Genomic DNA, 15593 nt, shown 5'->3' on the forward strand with positions numbered 1-15593 from the left:
GGGCAGAGCGCCTGGCCAGGGTCACTTCCAGAAAAGTGAGGTGCCACCTCCCCCGTCACATCGATTACATGAGCCAAACAAGCACCACGCACCCAAGCGCACCCTTTCTAATCAGCTTCTTATAGTCTTATTTGGGTGTTTGGAGAACGTGATCACGGTGGAACTGGCAAGGTACTGGCCCAGGCTCGGCACGTCCCTCTCTTGTGCCTGAGTGGGGACGGAAGGTCAGAGGGGGCCATGACACATGGGGATGTGGGTGGGGCGACTCATCTCTCCAGCTGATCTCCTCTAAACAGCCCACCAGCCTGTTCAGTGCCTAGCCCTGCTCTAGCAGGAAGGAAGGGCACCAGGCTCCCCGTCCCCAGGAGGGGAAGCTGGTTTTCCACAGGGGTCAGGGAGCACAAGCAGCCAGGACACCGAACTAAGGGTGTGTCCAGCAGTCTGCTGTCCTGACAATAATCTCAACCCTGCTCCCCCCTTTCTGCCCCCTTGAGTGTGTGCAGGACAAACCTGAGACTCCGTCCTTCCAGTCTCGGGGACCCGACTGCTTCTGGAAGGGCTTCTGGTTTGTTTTACTGTTCAGAGGGCACCCGCAGTGTTCACGGACCCCTACGTCTCTCTGCCAACAAACTTGGGGGAAGACCACCAAGTGTTCTGAACTCAGAGCTGGGGTCCAGGGTGTGTGGTACCCAAAAGACGTGCGGCGGCTAAGGGGGGCCCCGGGTGGGGCAGCCCCGTTACCTTCCACAGCAGCTCACACTCCCGCTCCTCCAGGGCCTTCTTGTGTCTTGCAGTCACAGCCTTGACCTCCGACTGTACCACCTTTGCCTTCATCTCCACCTGCTCGGCCACCGTCTGGGCCTGCTCAATGCTCAGCTGGAAAACCAAAAACAGTCAGTTTCACAACACGAGAAGGACCTTCGCTCCACCCTGAAGTCTGCTTTTTTTCCAGCCCCGAAAGTGAACATCCTGGGCCCCCAAACCGGGTGACCCACGTCCATGGAAAGAGAGCAGGCCCCTAGGGGGAGAACGGCATCTGTCTGACTGTAACTGAAGGAGCTGCTTGGCAAGGGCTGGGTGTCTCTGCAGGGGAAACGGCACCTCCGCAGTGAAAGTTGGGACTATTGAGAGCTGATCCAACACGGGGAAACCAGTGTGGCTGGGTCCTTGCCCAAACCCGGGAGCGAGGACCGGGTGTGGAATGGACTACTCTGGGCACACGAGCAACGTCCCACAGACCGTCCAGCCCTCCTCCCCACCGGGGGGAGACCCTCAAGGCGGGGTGTGCACCAGGCTGCAGCCCAGTTCAGAGGCCACGCCAAGTGCAAACTGGGAACAGTGTCTGGCCCAACCGAGAAACCGTGCCCGTGGCCAGCCAGAGACCATCTACACAGCCCTGCGCCCCCGACCCCGTGCCACCAGGCCTCGTAAAGCAGCCAGTTCAATCAGATGCATTATTGCCCATGAAAAATTAATCCCAACAGAAGGCCTGGCGTTTTCATGCAATTACACGATGGGTCTCGAAAAGCCACGAGGATTTGTTTGAGATACTGAAGTATTAAATCAGGGATTCCAAACCGACTGCTGAGGTGCGACAGGTTTTAGAACAGGTGTCCCAGATTAGGAGGGACCCAGGGAAGCTTCACAAGTTGGGAACCTGCTGGGACTCAGGAATCAGCTCTGGGTTGACCTGCACAGGAACACATGTCAAACTGGCAAAGTCCTGGGCAAACCAGGCCGGATGGTCATCCCAGAAGTCAGATAAATCCTAGCCCCACCCCCTACTAGTTCTAAGGCCACAGACAAGTTCCTGGCCCTCTACAAATTTGGGGTGAATGTGAGAAAAGTGCAGGACAATGTATGAGAAGAGCTGAGTCCAGCAGCTGGCCCAGGATAAAATACTGTTCCTAATGATAGTGCTCAGCTGATAAACACCTGCACCAAAAGCTCAGCCATCCCTTCCCCTCACCCTACTTAGCTCTCATCATAGAAGCAGCATCATGCACCTGGGCCTAGTCACGCTTTCTACCTTGTTTCGTTTTTACTTTTAACGTAAAACGTCCTGCTAGCGAGCCTGGCATACTCCACGTGGTGCGGTCATCACCCTTCTCCAGCTAGGGACACCTCTTTACACCAGAGGACAGTTCCACGCCCAGGAAGTAGTCGTTCTCCACCTCCCTGGCTCTCCCCTGGTACGTCCCAAGTCTACTCTGCCTCTCTAAGATCTGCCCGGCCTGGGCATCTCACTCAAATGCAATCCAACAATACATGACCAGCCTTATTGTTCTGAACGTGCTTCCCGCGAATCAGCTGTGACTCGTTGGGTCATCCGTAACTGGGACCCCTGACTTACCACCTTCCATCCTCTCGCAGTCTGGGAGACCCACAGTGCAGCGCCCCCAGACCAGCCACAGCCGACACGGCTGACTGCTCACTGCCCCCTCTGCCCTAATCCCTGTCAGGCCTTGGCTGATCTGGGAGGCTCACGGGTTCTCCACGGCCTGGAATGCCTTTCTCTTCCAAGCTCACCGTGAAGTTTCAAAACCCAGCTCAAATGCCACTTCCTTCCTTCCTAAAACTGGAAAAGAGTGACACCAACCCATGATTCCGCCCCTTTACTCTCCTGTCCCAAGTGTCAGGACATAGGAAACCAAAGTCTACCGTACTTACCACGGGGTTGTAACAGGAACAATGTATACGTTTAATATTTACTCATGTCTATGGCTAGAACCATGTTTACCAAAGCACGAAGTAACTTTACTGGGTTGCATACTGTCCTCCCAAAATTCAGCTGCACCTGAAATCTCAGAATGTGACCTTACTTGGAAATAAGGTCTTTGCAAACATAACTGGTTAAGATGAGGTCATACTGAAGTAGGGCGAGTCCTAAACCCCATGACTGATATCCACGCAGGGCCATGTGAGGGAGGAGGCAGACACTGGGGGCGGTACAGGTGCAAGCTTAGGCAGGAAGAAGGACGGGAAAAGTCTTTCCTAGCGCCTTCACCAGGAGGACACCTTGAGTTTGGACTTCTATCCTCCAGAACTCTGAGAATAAATCCTATTGTCTTTAGTCACCCAGTTTATGGGACTTTGTTCTAGCAGCCCCAGGAAACCAAGACCATAGCCAACAAGGTCAAGTAGATGGGAGACACTCAAATCATCCACAAGGTAAAAAAAATCAGGCTCGCCAATCAGTAAGTATGCGTGTAAGCAGACATCACAGCGGGGTTGGTAGGTTGCAAATGCCTCCAGCTGTCAGTCAGGACTGATTCAGAAAAAGAGGAGCCTCACTAGACATTTAAACAGAGACAATTTAACGTAGGAAATCTGGTTAAAGCAGGAAGCGGAGAACTGCCAGGGCAAAGTGCACACTGAGGATGAAGCAGACAAAAACTGCAGTCGGCAGCTCCCACCCCCTGGGCTCAGAGGACAAGGAGAAGAAAGTAGGGGTTACAAGGACCCAGAGGTATTGGGTGGGGGGAGGCCCAGTTCATTCTGAGTGGCGAAAGCTAGAAATTTGGTGCCACCTTCTGCTGTCAGGGTGGAAAAGAGCTGCTGCTAAGAACAGGAAGTCAAAAGGAAGGAAGAAGTCCCTTCTCTGCACTTCAGGACACGTGGCCTGCAGCCCCAGCACCACGGGCATGACCGAGAAAGGGCAGGTTGGTGAGGTAATTACTGGTTCACCCTGTTTTCAGATGTGTTGGCTCTTCATTAGCACAGAGCTGGTGTCCAAGTCAACATGTATCCGAGGCAACCAAGCTTCTGTCCGTAACATGTCTTAACGGTCCCTCAAAGGAAGGCCCAGGCCGCAAACTGCCTTCTGTTTATATTAATGTCGTATTACTTATCTAACTCACCTTCCACCTAAATCAAAGATATGGAAAGAGCAGGCCCCCCATTCCTGCAGGACAAGAACTGGCCGGATGGAGAGCAGTGACCACATCCTGTGCATGGACCGGGAGCGCTCGCCTGCTCACCCGCCCCGTCCCACCTGCCTCCCAGCCAGGCTGCTCCCAGTGTTTCCTCCCAGGTCCCCAGCAGGCCCTTGGGTTTGGAACTCCAGTTCTGTGACAAGAAGTGTTTCTTCCATTTTCCAAAAAGGTAGAAGGGGTGCAAAGCTCTGGCTGCCCTTTGAGTCACCCCGTTCCTAGAGTCGTAAAAGCTCCACGTGCAGGACAAAATGGATCCTACGTTCCCCTCCAAATCATGCACAACCCAGGCAGGCACCACATTCCTGAGACGTGCAGACCAGGACCTGCTCGGCAAGTCCCCCTTATCTCACGTTTGAATTGAAGAACATATGAGGCATGGCGTTGGGGGAAATGGCAGAGGGTTAAAAGGGCTGGGGAAACTCCTAAAATGGAAACACATACTTAATGTAGCAGAAAGGAAAAAGGGAAGGAAGAAGGGAGGATCATCCAACCAGCAGGGGGCTTGAGAAAAAATGTTATCTAAATGTTAACAGATTCAATCATCCAAGGTTGAGAGTCTCAATCTGGGCAGGCGAGTCAGTGATGCCAGCTGACTGGTGAGTGACGGCCACTTAGCACTGGGGAGGCGTCTGAGGCCAGATCTGGGTTTCACAGAGAAGAGTGCAGACAGCGATCAGTGACGTCTGCTAGGAGAACACTGGTGGCCTGATGACAGCTATCGAAAGTGTCCAGATAGAAGATAACAGAGGATGCGAGTGTCACCCATAAACTCAAAGGCCACCATACCAGATATGGGCATTACTGTAGTTCACTCTAAAATGTGACTGTTCATCCCATTTACAATCTTTGAACTTACGATCATCTTAACACTGTCAGTGGGTTTCTTCCCTTTGTTAGTTGTATGTAAAATAAATGTGTATCTTACAATTAATAGCATCTTAAATGTGATGAAAGTAAGAGCAAGGAAAGAATCAAGGCTCCCTTGCATGGAGAGCAGACCATGTACATCCCCAGGGAATCAGTGCACCTTTATGAACCCCTCTCCTTACATCAGTGACCAAAACTGTTGTACTTTCAGGAACAGTCAGAAGGAAGGTAAAAGGATGTTCTAAAAAGCAACAAAAATGAGTGGCTGTCCCAGGAAGACCGATAAGGTACACCATAGCCATTCTCCACGCTGTCTTTGTTGTGGGCAACTCAAGACCCTCATCGGGGTAAATTCTCTTCACAAGATGATCTAGAATTACTGAAGGATTTAGTTCTGGGTATTTTTTTTTCCCCCGGAGAAATGAGACTCTCAAGTTAAATGTAGACAAATTATGAGTTTCTCAGAGTCCTAACTTAGGAACTGTGGTTCACAGTCAACTGTACAGCTGACACTTGTAATTTAATACTGGATAAAAAAACAAGATCGTCAGTTGTGCAGCGGCTGGGGGCGGCGGGGTGGGTAGGCCTTTTATATATATACTGATCCCATCCAGGAATGATTTATTGGAAAGCTTACACACAAACTAATCTTGCAAATCAGAGGATGAGGCTATCGGGACTGGAGGAAAATCCAACAGAAGGTGACTTGCATGCAGGATGTACTACAGGAGAGGAGCCAATACAAGTCTCAAGCCTTTGACACCCACACAAACACATCAACTTGGATCAGTGGTGTGATTCCGGGTCCCGAGTGGCTGAAGAAAGGCAGAAACATCTCTGCTGAGTCTCTAGTGAGTGTATATTATCTCTGACTACAGAGGAGAAGCTAAGACACAAGCGTCCTTGGCTGAAGAAAGGGAATGAGTTCCTGAAAAGGTTTTTTTCTGAACAAAAGCCAGTAAGTGGAAATTAAAATACGCAAACTCGCAGTGGTACTGGGTCCGGATATACTGTAAAATGCTACTGATACTCATTTAAAGGATTTAAATCTACCTGCAGACATGGCTGCTAGTATCCTTTACTTTTGGGGATGTGTTCAAGCTCATTCATCTGGTCCAAAGGGAGCTCCCAATCATATGTCCCCCGGCAAGGACTGTCTGCAGGCTACTCAGTGTCAACATGATCAAACAAAACCAGAAGTCGGGGACCAAGGTAATCCAGGAAGTCTGGTTAACTTACAATTTCACCTGTCCCTTCAAAATAATTATGCTTAGCATTTAAGTTTGGTTCTCCTCATTTTGGGGCCAATGTTTACTTTTTTAACTAGGTAGACAACTTACATGCAATAAAGGAAATCAGGAAGAGGGTAGGGCAAAGATAGCTGACTGCTCACAACATTCATTTCATCTTTACTACCAGCACTGATTTACTAGTAACATCAGAGCAAAAGTTAACAAAAACTCTATCTTATCTAAGTCTATAGGGAGCTGGGATGAAAACTCCCTTGCAACTGATGTTGTCATGGGTGTTGGCCAAAAGATAGAAGAAACGTTATGCAGAACTTCTGGGAAACCTCTAAAAGGTGGGTGTATGCCCCCTTCCTTTCAATTGTCCAGAGCCTAAGAATGTGATGGCTTGAGTTCCTGCAGCCATTTTGGGCCACAGGGATGAATGTCAATACTTATGAATGGTGGGATAAAGCTGAAGAATTGTCCAATAACTGTTTGTATCCCCAGACTATTTTTTTAATAGGAGAGATTAAAACCTTGAGTATTTAAACCACTGCTTTTGGGGAGCAGAGTGAAGGCCAGTTTCTCATTGCTAAGTTCCTTTCCTAACTGATTTAAAAACAAACACACAAACAAAACCAAGTCTTAATCTACGGCCCAGAAAGCAGATGAGCAATTAGTTGGGAACACGGGCAGAGGGAAGGATTACCCTAAGGATAAGGAACCTTTTTGGAGGTGATGGACATGTTCATAATCTTGCCTGTGGTGATGTGTTCTTGGTTGAAATCCATGCCAAACGTATGCTATGCAACACAAAAACGTGCAGTTTATTGTGGACCAGTTTTCCTCAATAAAGCTGAAAAACGTCTGCCTCACTGCCAGCATAATTGAGAAAACACTACTATTAATATTTTGGTCCATTTCTACTTCCTCCCACAATTTTTCTGTGTGGTGTTTTCTGGGTTCTACATAATTTTTCTTGAATCAACGTCAGTTTGCTCCTTTTACTTAACACGATGTGTGTGTGTGTGAGAGGGAGAGGGAGAGGGAGAGGGAGGGAGGGAGAGAGAGAGAGAGAGAGAGAGAGAGAGAGAGAGAGAGAGAGAGAGAGACTTATTTCTTTATTTAGGGGTTGGTCATTAGGTCTATTTATTTATTTGTTTATTATTACGGGTTTTTCCCCCAGTGGAGGTGCTAGGAATTGACCCCAGGACCTGATGCATGCACTCTACCACTGAGCATACTCTCCCCCCAGTGTGTGTTTTTAATCCAAACTATTTCTAAAAGTGCATGGCTTAAAAAAAAAAATTCTAAACTCACACTGGTGACCATACATTAATGGTGCAGGAGCTTCAATGGATTATCCAAACTCCATTTTCCATTTTAGAGTCCCTGGGGTTTTTTTTAAAAATGCTCCCCCGACTCCATGTAGCCCTTTAACCCAGCTAGGGTTTCTCTTTGGTATTGCTGTGCTAATTTCACTCTATTCCGTCTCCCTCTTTCATCACACTTTGGTTTGGTATCTTAGTTTTCTCTTAGAGTTGTTAGCAAAATAAAGTAGATATTCTAGAAAGAGGCTTTATTTCTTGGATCTGTCAATTTGCCATGACAAATGAGTAGCTTTTAAAAGTTCCAAAATGACACACTTCATACATGAATATGACCAAGAGCAAATGAACAATGAACAAACCTAGGACAGTTTCTTAGACAAAGGACTTCCGGGTCAAACTTGCCGTTTCAGCGTTCTCTGTGAAAGACATCTCTCCTTACCCTGTGACCAGGATCATTGTGTCTTGTGCTTTAGGTGGATTAAGTGGTTTCCTTTTTTTCAATTAAAAAAAAGGGGGGGGGTCAATATGTCTGTTTTCAAGAAACATTACCACCCCCCGCCAGACTGTACGGAAGCTGATGGCATCCTTCCTTCTCCAACGTTCACATCAAGAACAGGAGACAGTCTTCACGCCGCCTTTGCTGTACTCCTTAATGTAAGTGCTGCTAAGTGACAACATAAAAATCATGTGGTTGGGCCATCTACCTCACTTAACATTTTGACCAACTGCGCCACGAAGCAGTGAAGCACCGTGCAGCCAGACCAGTGTTCTCTTCTGGCATTTCCAGGTCACTCCTTTAGCCTCTGAGGCACATCTCAAAATTTCAGTGTCTGTCATCCTTTCCTATGCTTAGTAACCAACAAAGGAGAAAATACCTGTATATTCACACAAATCCAAATAACCTCCTTGTATAAATAAACGAATGTACAGCTTGAGCTACACAGTGGCGGCTCTTCCTATGTCCTCCAGGTGTACTTTTAATTAAGATGACTTTTGGATTAGTCCCCGAGACTGATGCCTACAAAAGCTCTCAGAACACTGCTCTCCCCTTGGGAAAGAGCGAAAGCTCTGTTATTTGCTGAACACACACAGGACACCCCCGCCCCTCACTCTCACAACCCTCCAGCCTCAGGGACACACAACTGACTGCCCCCACCCCGATGAGGAACCTGGGGGCAAAATATTTGTTTATAATGAAAACGGTCACACCATTCTTCTGACTTTGTGGACAGAGCTCACATGGGAACAAATGGACTTTTTGGCAAGTGGTTTTTGAGCAAAGCTAACTTGTCCTCAGTCCTCACCTTCCTGCCCCTACAGGTGTGAGCCAGCATCAGAGTTAAGTCAGAGGAAAGAGTGCTTTGTACCAACACCCGAGGACTTCTCTTTTAAAGGGAACGAACCCTGATGCTCTGTGTTCAGTGGCCCCCAGAGTCTTCTAGGAATAGTCAATCGTTGAGAATACATTAAGAACTTTCAGATAGAAATGGGTGACCAATCATACACCAATCTTCAGATGACTGGTTGAATGCAGATTTTCGAGACTTACATGCACCATGAAAGAGTGTACATACATGTACACACACACACACACACACACACACACACACACACACACACAGCACGGTCACAAGAACTTTCTAGGAAGATAATTCACAACCTATGCAGTTGATGTACCTGGGTGTAGGCGTAGAGATTATTAACATACCAAGCCTCCCACCTCCCTCTCCCCCAAGAACCCACCTGTCACCTGGCTCCTCTACACAAAACCCCCCGGGATCCAGTATTTCCAGCAGCAGCAGGCACGGTAGTAGCAACTAACACTTGAATTTCACTCCTAGGGTCCCTTCACTACCCCCGCGGCAGACGCTCAGCTGGTTTCAGAAAGTGGAGCGTGGCAGACAAAATCTTCCAACCCTCTACTTCTCTCCACGAGAAGCCCAAATTTCCACTTCCCCGCGATTTCCTGACTTTAACCACAGATCTCCCCTTCAGCCTTTGGCAAATCACTAACAACTCACTCTTCACCCCAGAGTGGCTGATCCCACAAAGCACAGGGAGTACCAGGAATTCTCTCAATCATGTTTCAAGACCCCCTCCAGTGTTCTGTCTCCAAGGACAGGAAGAGGTCAGTAAGATTATACCACCATCTAGGGGGTGGGACCTAAACACCAGCAGATCTTTTCCCTCCCAGGTGACGCCAATACCAGAAAGGAAGGCGTCCGACAAGGTCCTAACTGCAGTGGCATAGAAACAAAGCCACAAACCACTTATTTCATCCACAGGGACAGAGTCACAGAAAGAGAACAGAAAGGCCAGCACTGCGGCCTAAGAATGACAGACTAAGTCATCCCAGAAATACAGACCCTCAAACTTCCTATTTTATGACATGACTATCAGATAATCTGACTCATCAGAAAGATTACTTCAATATCATGCACAGGAATGTGACAGAAACTTATGAAAATCCTAAACCATCTCTCTGCCCCGTCCTTTACAGCACATGATCAATTCTGTAGCATTTCCCAAAAAGGTCTTATTTTTTAAATAATTCACATATTCAAATGCTCATACTAGGCAGTTTCTTACTCACTTTCTGCTCGAGGATTAGCAATGTTTCTTGACTTTCAAGCTTATCCTACAAGACGAGGATAACAACCTATGATTTTTTGTTTTCCTAAAACCTTGTCACCTGGATCAGAGAAGTCTCAAAATCAATTCAGCCACACTATTACCTGCCTCTGTAAGAGAACTTCACTGTGTCCCAAAGTTACACGTGTCCCCTCCTAACCCCAAAGGGATGGGAGTCAACAGAAACAAGGGTCCAAATTACCAGGACGTGACCTTATTTACACCCCAGGAAAGCGTCTGAGACGCTGACACTTATATAAAATTTCCCAGGCTCACTATTTCTTACCCATAAATAAATAAATCTGAGCAGCAAGATCTCTGTCTGAGAAGCATGAAGTGCCCCGTCTTTCTGTAGTCCTGACTGAAGCATGCTAATGTCCACTTGGATCTGGGGAGGGGACCGGATGGAAAGCAGGCAGCTGACGTGAGGGGGGTCCAGCCTAGGTGTCTGGAACAAGCCCTGAGTGGCCAGCAGCTCTGGCTACAACACTCTCATCTTCACAAGACTGTGGGGAGGTCTCCGTGCACACCTGTGGGTCACTGTCCCTTGGCTCCAGACACTGGAGTCTACATATGTCTGGAAGGGAGCGCCAGAAAGAAGAAGGGGAGGAGGTGAAGGGTGGGGAGGGACTGACCTGGATGGCCTGGCGGCCCTGCTGGGCGTCAGCCAGCAGCTGGATGGTGAGTGCCCGTGAGTCCTGCAGCGCCTCCTGGAGGTAGACAAAGCTGTGGCCGCCGTGCCGGCCCACCGTGCACTCCCGGCAGATGGGCACCGAGCACGTGTCACAGTAAAGGTGCAGCACCTGGGGACCAGAGAGGCAGCAGGGTTAGTGAGATGCAGGATGGGGAGGGAGGATGACTGAGTACTCTGGCTCCCGGAACCCCGCCATAAACAAGCACACCCCACAGGGAGCACCAGCCCTGCAGTCAACAGCGAGCACAACAATAAGAAAAAACAACCAACTCCCTCATTCTACTCCAGTACCATTCAGAACCATAATGGAGACACTTCAAAGGCAAAGACGAAACAAAACAATCTCCTGGCATAAGAGATTTCCCTGTATCTCAGATTAATTACCCCCCAAAGTTTCAAGATTCTGTTTCCCCGGTATCAGGTTGGCGGCGGCAAAGCTTCCCTCGCCACCCCAGCCTCTGGTGTGTGAAGCCAGGTTAGGGGCGAGGATTCACGGCCCTCACAGCACAGCCTGCTGCCCCTCCCTCCCCATCAAGGATCTAGATGATGGCAGCCAAGGCACTCAGCCGGGTGCGGGCCTAAGCTACTGGAACGGAGGCAGAAAGAAAGCCAGCCAGCCTCTTGCCTTTCCTCTTCCTGCCAAGTCGTTCCAAGGAGCCGACCCTGGGAGGCAGTCTGAGCCCACAGGACTGCTTTGTGTGATGCTCTGTGTTTCCCCGGGGCCCAGAACGCTGGGCAGGGGAGAGAGGGCCTGCCACCACCTCCAGCTGCTGGTAAGTCAGGAGCTCTCAAGAGCCACTGCTCCTTGGCCCAGAAACCGGGCGGCCCCGGCATATCCCTCCACAGGGCAGGCTCTGCGGAAATGTCCGCTGGACTGCTTTCAAGACCAGAGCTTCAACCTGTCTCTGGTACACCTGGGGGTGAGGGACAGCCAGCCAACTTGCAACAGGCAGGGAAGTCTTGTCCAAGAAAAGGGAAGGAGGGGGGTCTTTCAAAGACACGAGCGCTCAGTCCCTCGAAGAGGTGTGCAAGGCCACACGGGGAGCAACGGCGGGGCACTCCGACGAGCTTGGTCCAGCACAGGGGCCCTGGAGACCTCATCCAGAGCACACAGCACCTGGCGGACGTGAGACTCAGGGCACTTCTGGGAGCCGAATGCTGCGGCAGGGAGCAAGGGCTGGAGGCGGCCCTGAGGTCCAGAAACTTCCCATGACTGAAAGCCCATGGAGTGAGAAGGCTGCTTCACTCATTATCCAGAGGTTATCTTATTCCAACCAATGTCGTGGCGTGGAGCGTGTCCACAGGAAGTGATCTCCCAAATGGCTGTCAGGCAAGCAGGCCTGGCTCCACGTAGGAGGTGTGACCCAGCAAGGTTTAGGCTGCTTCTTGGGGAACTCTGGGATCCAGAAATAGGAAAAAGGAAAGATTAGGCTGTCACATTTCTACTTTTAAGAAACGGCTGGTGGGGAGGGAGGGTACAGCTCAGTGGCAGAACGCACGCTTAGCATGCACAAGGTCCTGGGTTCCATCCCAGTACCTCCTCCCCTCTCCCCCCAAAATTAAAAATACAATAAATATTTTTTAATGAATGAATGAAGGAACGTAATTGCGCCATACCAAAAAATGGTTGTGATATGGCAAGTTTTTGGGCTGTATTTTATAGCAGGAAATGTGATCAGGTTTGTAACCTTTACTGCTGATTTTGTCCCATGAAGTATGTTTCCAGCAACCATGGGAGACACTGCCTTCTTGAAGGCCAATCACTTTTTGAAGAAGGTCCACCATCTAATCTTTATGATGTGATAAATCTAAAATTCTCAAGCTAGCCTTTGATACTAATTGAAAAATGCTCAAGTGGGTGAACCTGGGGACACTGCTGGACACTTTTCGCAACATGGTGCTAAAGCAATTTTCTCATCACCTTCAACAACTCAACCACATTCCTCCCCTCTGCTCTCCCCATTTGTCACGGGAATAAAGGGATCACTAGGCTCATGTGAAGTGTGAAAATCTTCCACCACTATGTTCCCTGCTCTTGACAAACAGCTAAGCCATCTCCTTTTTATCTCTTCTCAGGATTTACCTTTTCTCGGGACAGCTGTGTGCTGGGTTTAGCATCCTCAGTCTGTGGGCTCACGGATATGTAAAGGCTCATCTGCGCAGGGCGTGAGCAGGAAAGAACCTCAAGCCCCAGCCAGGCACTACCTGGCCAGGATACACTATCCGGTCACCTGTCTGGGCTTCAGTCCCACATGTGGAACACACGGGGGTCTGACAAGGTACCTCAGGAAACCCCTTCCGCTCCGGAAATCCCAGGAACCCTATCTTTGAGGACACTGGAAAGCTACGGCTTTGAGTTATTAATTCTGGGCTGAGCCAGAAGCCAAGTTCCAGGTGCCAGTTGTGCAACTACAAGGAATTGGGGCGATTTTTCTGGGCTTTGGGTTTGCAAAATTCAGAGCCTGGATGACGCTGTGCATGGGAGCTATCCTACAAATGGTAGGTTTTAAAGGATTCTGCAGATGAAAGGGCTGGGGAAGAAATCCTGGTCATGATGGGTGGCGGCAGGATGCCCGAAGCCCGTGTTCCCAGCCCCACCAGGCCCAGCCTGGAGAGCCCAGATCCTCTCAAATGGGCAACTGGGTCCTGGGATGTTATCCTGCCCGACATCATCTCACACGGGACTGATGCTGCTCTAAGTGCCTAGAACACACTGTGACTTTCTAAAGTGCTCCCGTTTCTGCAGTTCCAGGCTAACTGGACCACGGAGATGGGGCTGGGGCTGGGCGTAGGGGGCACCCAGCTAGTGGATAATACAAGACTCTGGGTGGGTTAAAGCAGAGCCCCTGTGGTGCTTTTCATTAACAGACCACTGATTTTTTTTTAAAGAACACATCGTCTAAACCTGAAAATGCCATCACATTTTGTGAACTTGCTAGTGAAATGTTGGAGTAAAGCTTTGGGAAGATGCTGCACTCCATTTAGAAGCTCCACATCTCAATTTCTAAAGTCAAAAACCTACAATTTTAGGGCTTGTGAAACTCAATGAACAGGCAAGGATGCATATGGGTGCAACTCTCTCTGAAGCAGCTTATTTAAGGTAATTTTATAAGAATAAACTGGAGGGCTGCTCAGAGGGTCCACAGCCAGGAATGAGGCAGAGGCCATGCAATGCAGCTCCGGGAAGGGGGCGGGGGCAGGAGCAGGGGCAGGGGCAGGGGCAGGGGCAGTCCTCCGGTGGCAGGAATTCCAGGGCCTGGAGCAGCCGGTCTGGGGCTTCCCGGGCAGATGCTCGGACACGCCCCCTCCCCCCCCACATGGCGACAATCTGGCTGCCCCAGCTGAATGGAGCAGGCTCGACCCCTGACCTTGCAAGTGACCACCCTCTTCCCTGCCCCCAGCTTCCAGAATGCCCCACCCACCGCCTTCCTCTCCCAAAATTTCTAAAATACCAGGCGGAGACAAAGACCCAGGAATGTGGGCCCAGCAGGAGAGGAAGGGGGGAGGTTTCAGAAATAAGTAAATAAATACATAAATAAAAACACCAAGCAGGCAGGTTTACCTTAGCCAGCGTGTGAATTGCTTTGTTAATGAAAAACGGCGCGCGTGTGTCTGCGTGCGCACGCGCATTCCCAGAATCTACTTCTTTATACCACATGTGATCCAACGAGAAACACCCCACCCGCCCCCAAGTCCTGCTGGAGCACCAGGTTAAAACACAACTACCCGCACCAGTGAGGTGAGCAGAGAAAGGGTGGAGGCGGCCGCTCACCGTCAAGATGCCCCCGCTGAAATAATAAACATGAGTCGCTGATAAACGTATTTTTGGCGATGTCTTTGACGGGGGACGCCTAGCCTCCCACAGACTCAGGCCTTGACAGAAGGGGCGTCCACCTGCCTGGGAGGGTTTCTGTGTGTCTCCACCACAGACTGAAGCGGAGGAGGGCTGGTGACAAGCAGAAGCCTTATCTGTCCCTGCCACTCAGCAGGCTCTCCTACTTACAAATGGCACAAGGAGTGAAGCCCAGCCATGAAACTAACTCTAGTCAACAACATCAAACCAAGCTTTAGAGGCGGGGAGGAGGGTACAGCTCAGTGATAGAGCCCGTGCTTAGCATGCACGAGGTCCTGGGCTCAACCCCCAGAGCCTCCATTACTACCTAAGTTTAAAAAGCTAAAGATCTAATCTGTTCTTAGAAACAATAATTAGTACATATATGTAAACTAAAAAAAATGTGCAGTATACTGTATATACGTATTTACATGCAACATAATGTGTATGTGCAGCTGAACTATAATTACACATAATAAAACTGAAAAAGGAAAAAAGTTAATAAATAAACCTAATTACCTACCTCCCCCCCAAAAAAATTAAAAATAAAACCAAAAAACCAAAAAAACAAGCTTTACTTGATTTAGGGAAAGCACACTGAATGTCGGGAGCTCTTAAACCCGCAGAAGAAGCCTTTCTGCATCCTGGGCCACGTGCTGTGGCCTCGGGCGCCTGGGAAGAGAGCAAAGAAAGGAATCTGGCCCCTCCTTACACCATCAGTACCAGCTCAGGACAGCAGAGCCCCGCTGAGGACAAATGACCTCTTTGGGGAGAGTAAAGGGGTCTGGAAATCTTTTTAAAAACTTAGACAAGGAACACATATGCATTTTCAATGCAAAAAAACCCACACAGATGCAAACAGTTTTTTTCAAATCTCCCCCAATTTCTCATTCAGTTGTTTCTAACTTTTTTTAACCTGATCATTCAAAATGATGCTCTATTCTATGCAAACATGAATTGTTCGTTAAAGATGCAAATAGGAGAGTGCTATGCTAGACTTTTTTCACTTAACTATATTAACTTGGAGAATGTGCTGGGTCCACTGGGTGTTTTATGAATGGTTGTGTGGTATGT

The 15593-nt window shown here is 49.1% G+C and overlaps 1 protein-coding gene across 1 annotated transcript in view; it reads right to left on the reverse strand.

Annotated features, from left to right (window-relative positions):
* TRIM71 (tripartite motif containing 71) overlaps positions 1–15593 on the reverse strand; it is a 60700-nt gene that overhangs the window by 5149 nt on the left and 39958 nt on the right. The window contains exons 2-3 of the mRNA XM_072940936.1: positions 10629–10796; positions 742–876 (exon numbers count right to left, since the gene is read on the reverse strand). Of these exons, the coding sequence (XP_072797037.1) occupies positions 742–876; positions 10629–10796 (303 nt within the window). The remainder of the gene's footprint in view (positions 1–741; positions 877–10628; positions 10797–15593) is intronic.

This window comes from Vicugna pacos, chromosome 17, assembly GCF_048564905.1.
Source record: "Vicugna pacos chromosome 17, VicPac4, whole genome shotgun sequence".
NCBI lineage: Eukaryota > Metazoa > Chordata > Mammalia > Artiodactyla > Camelidae > Vicugna > Vicugna pacos.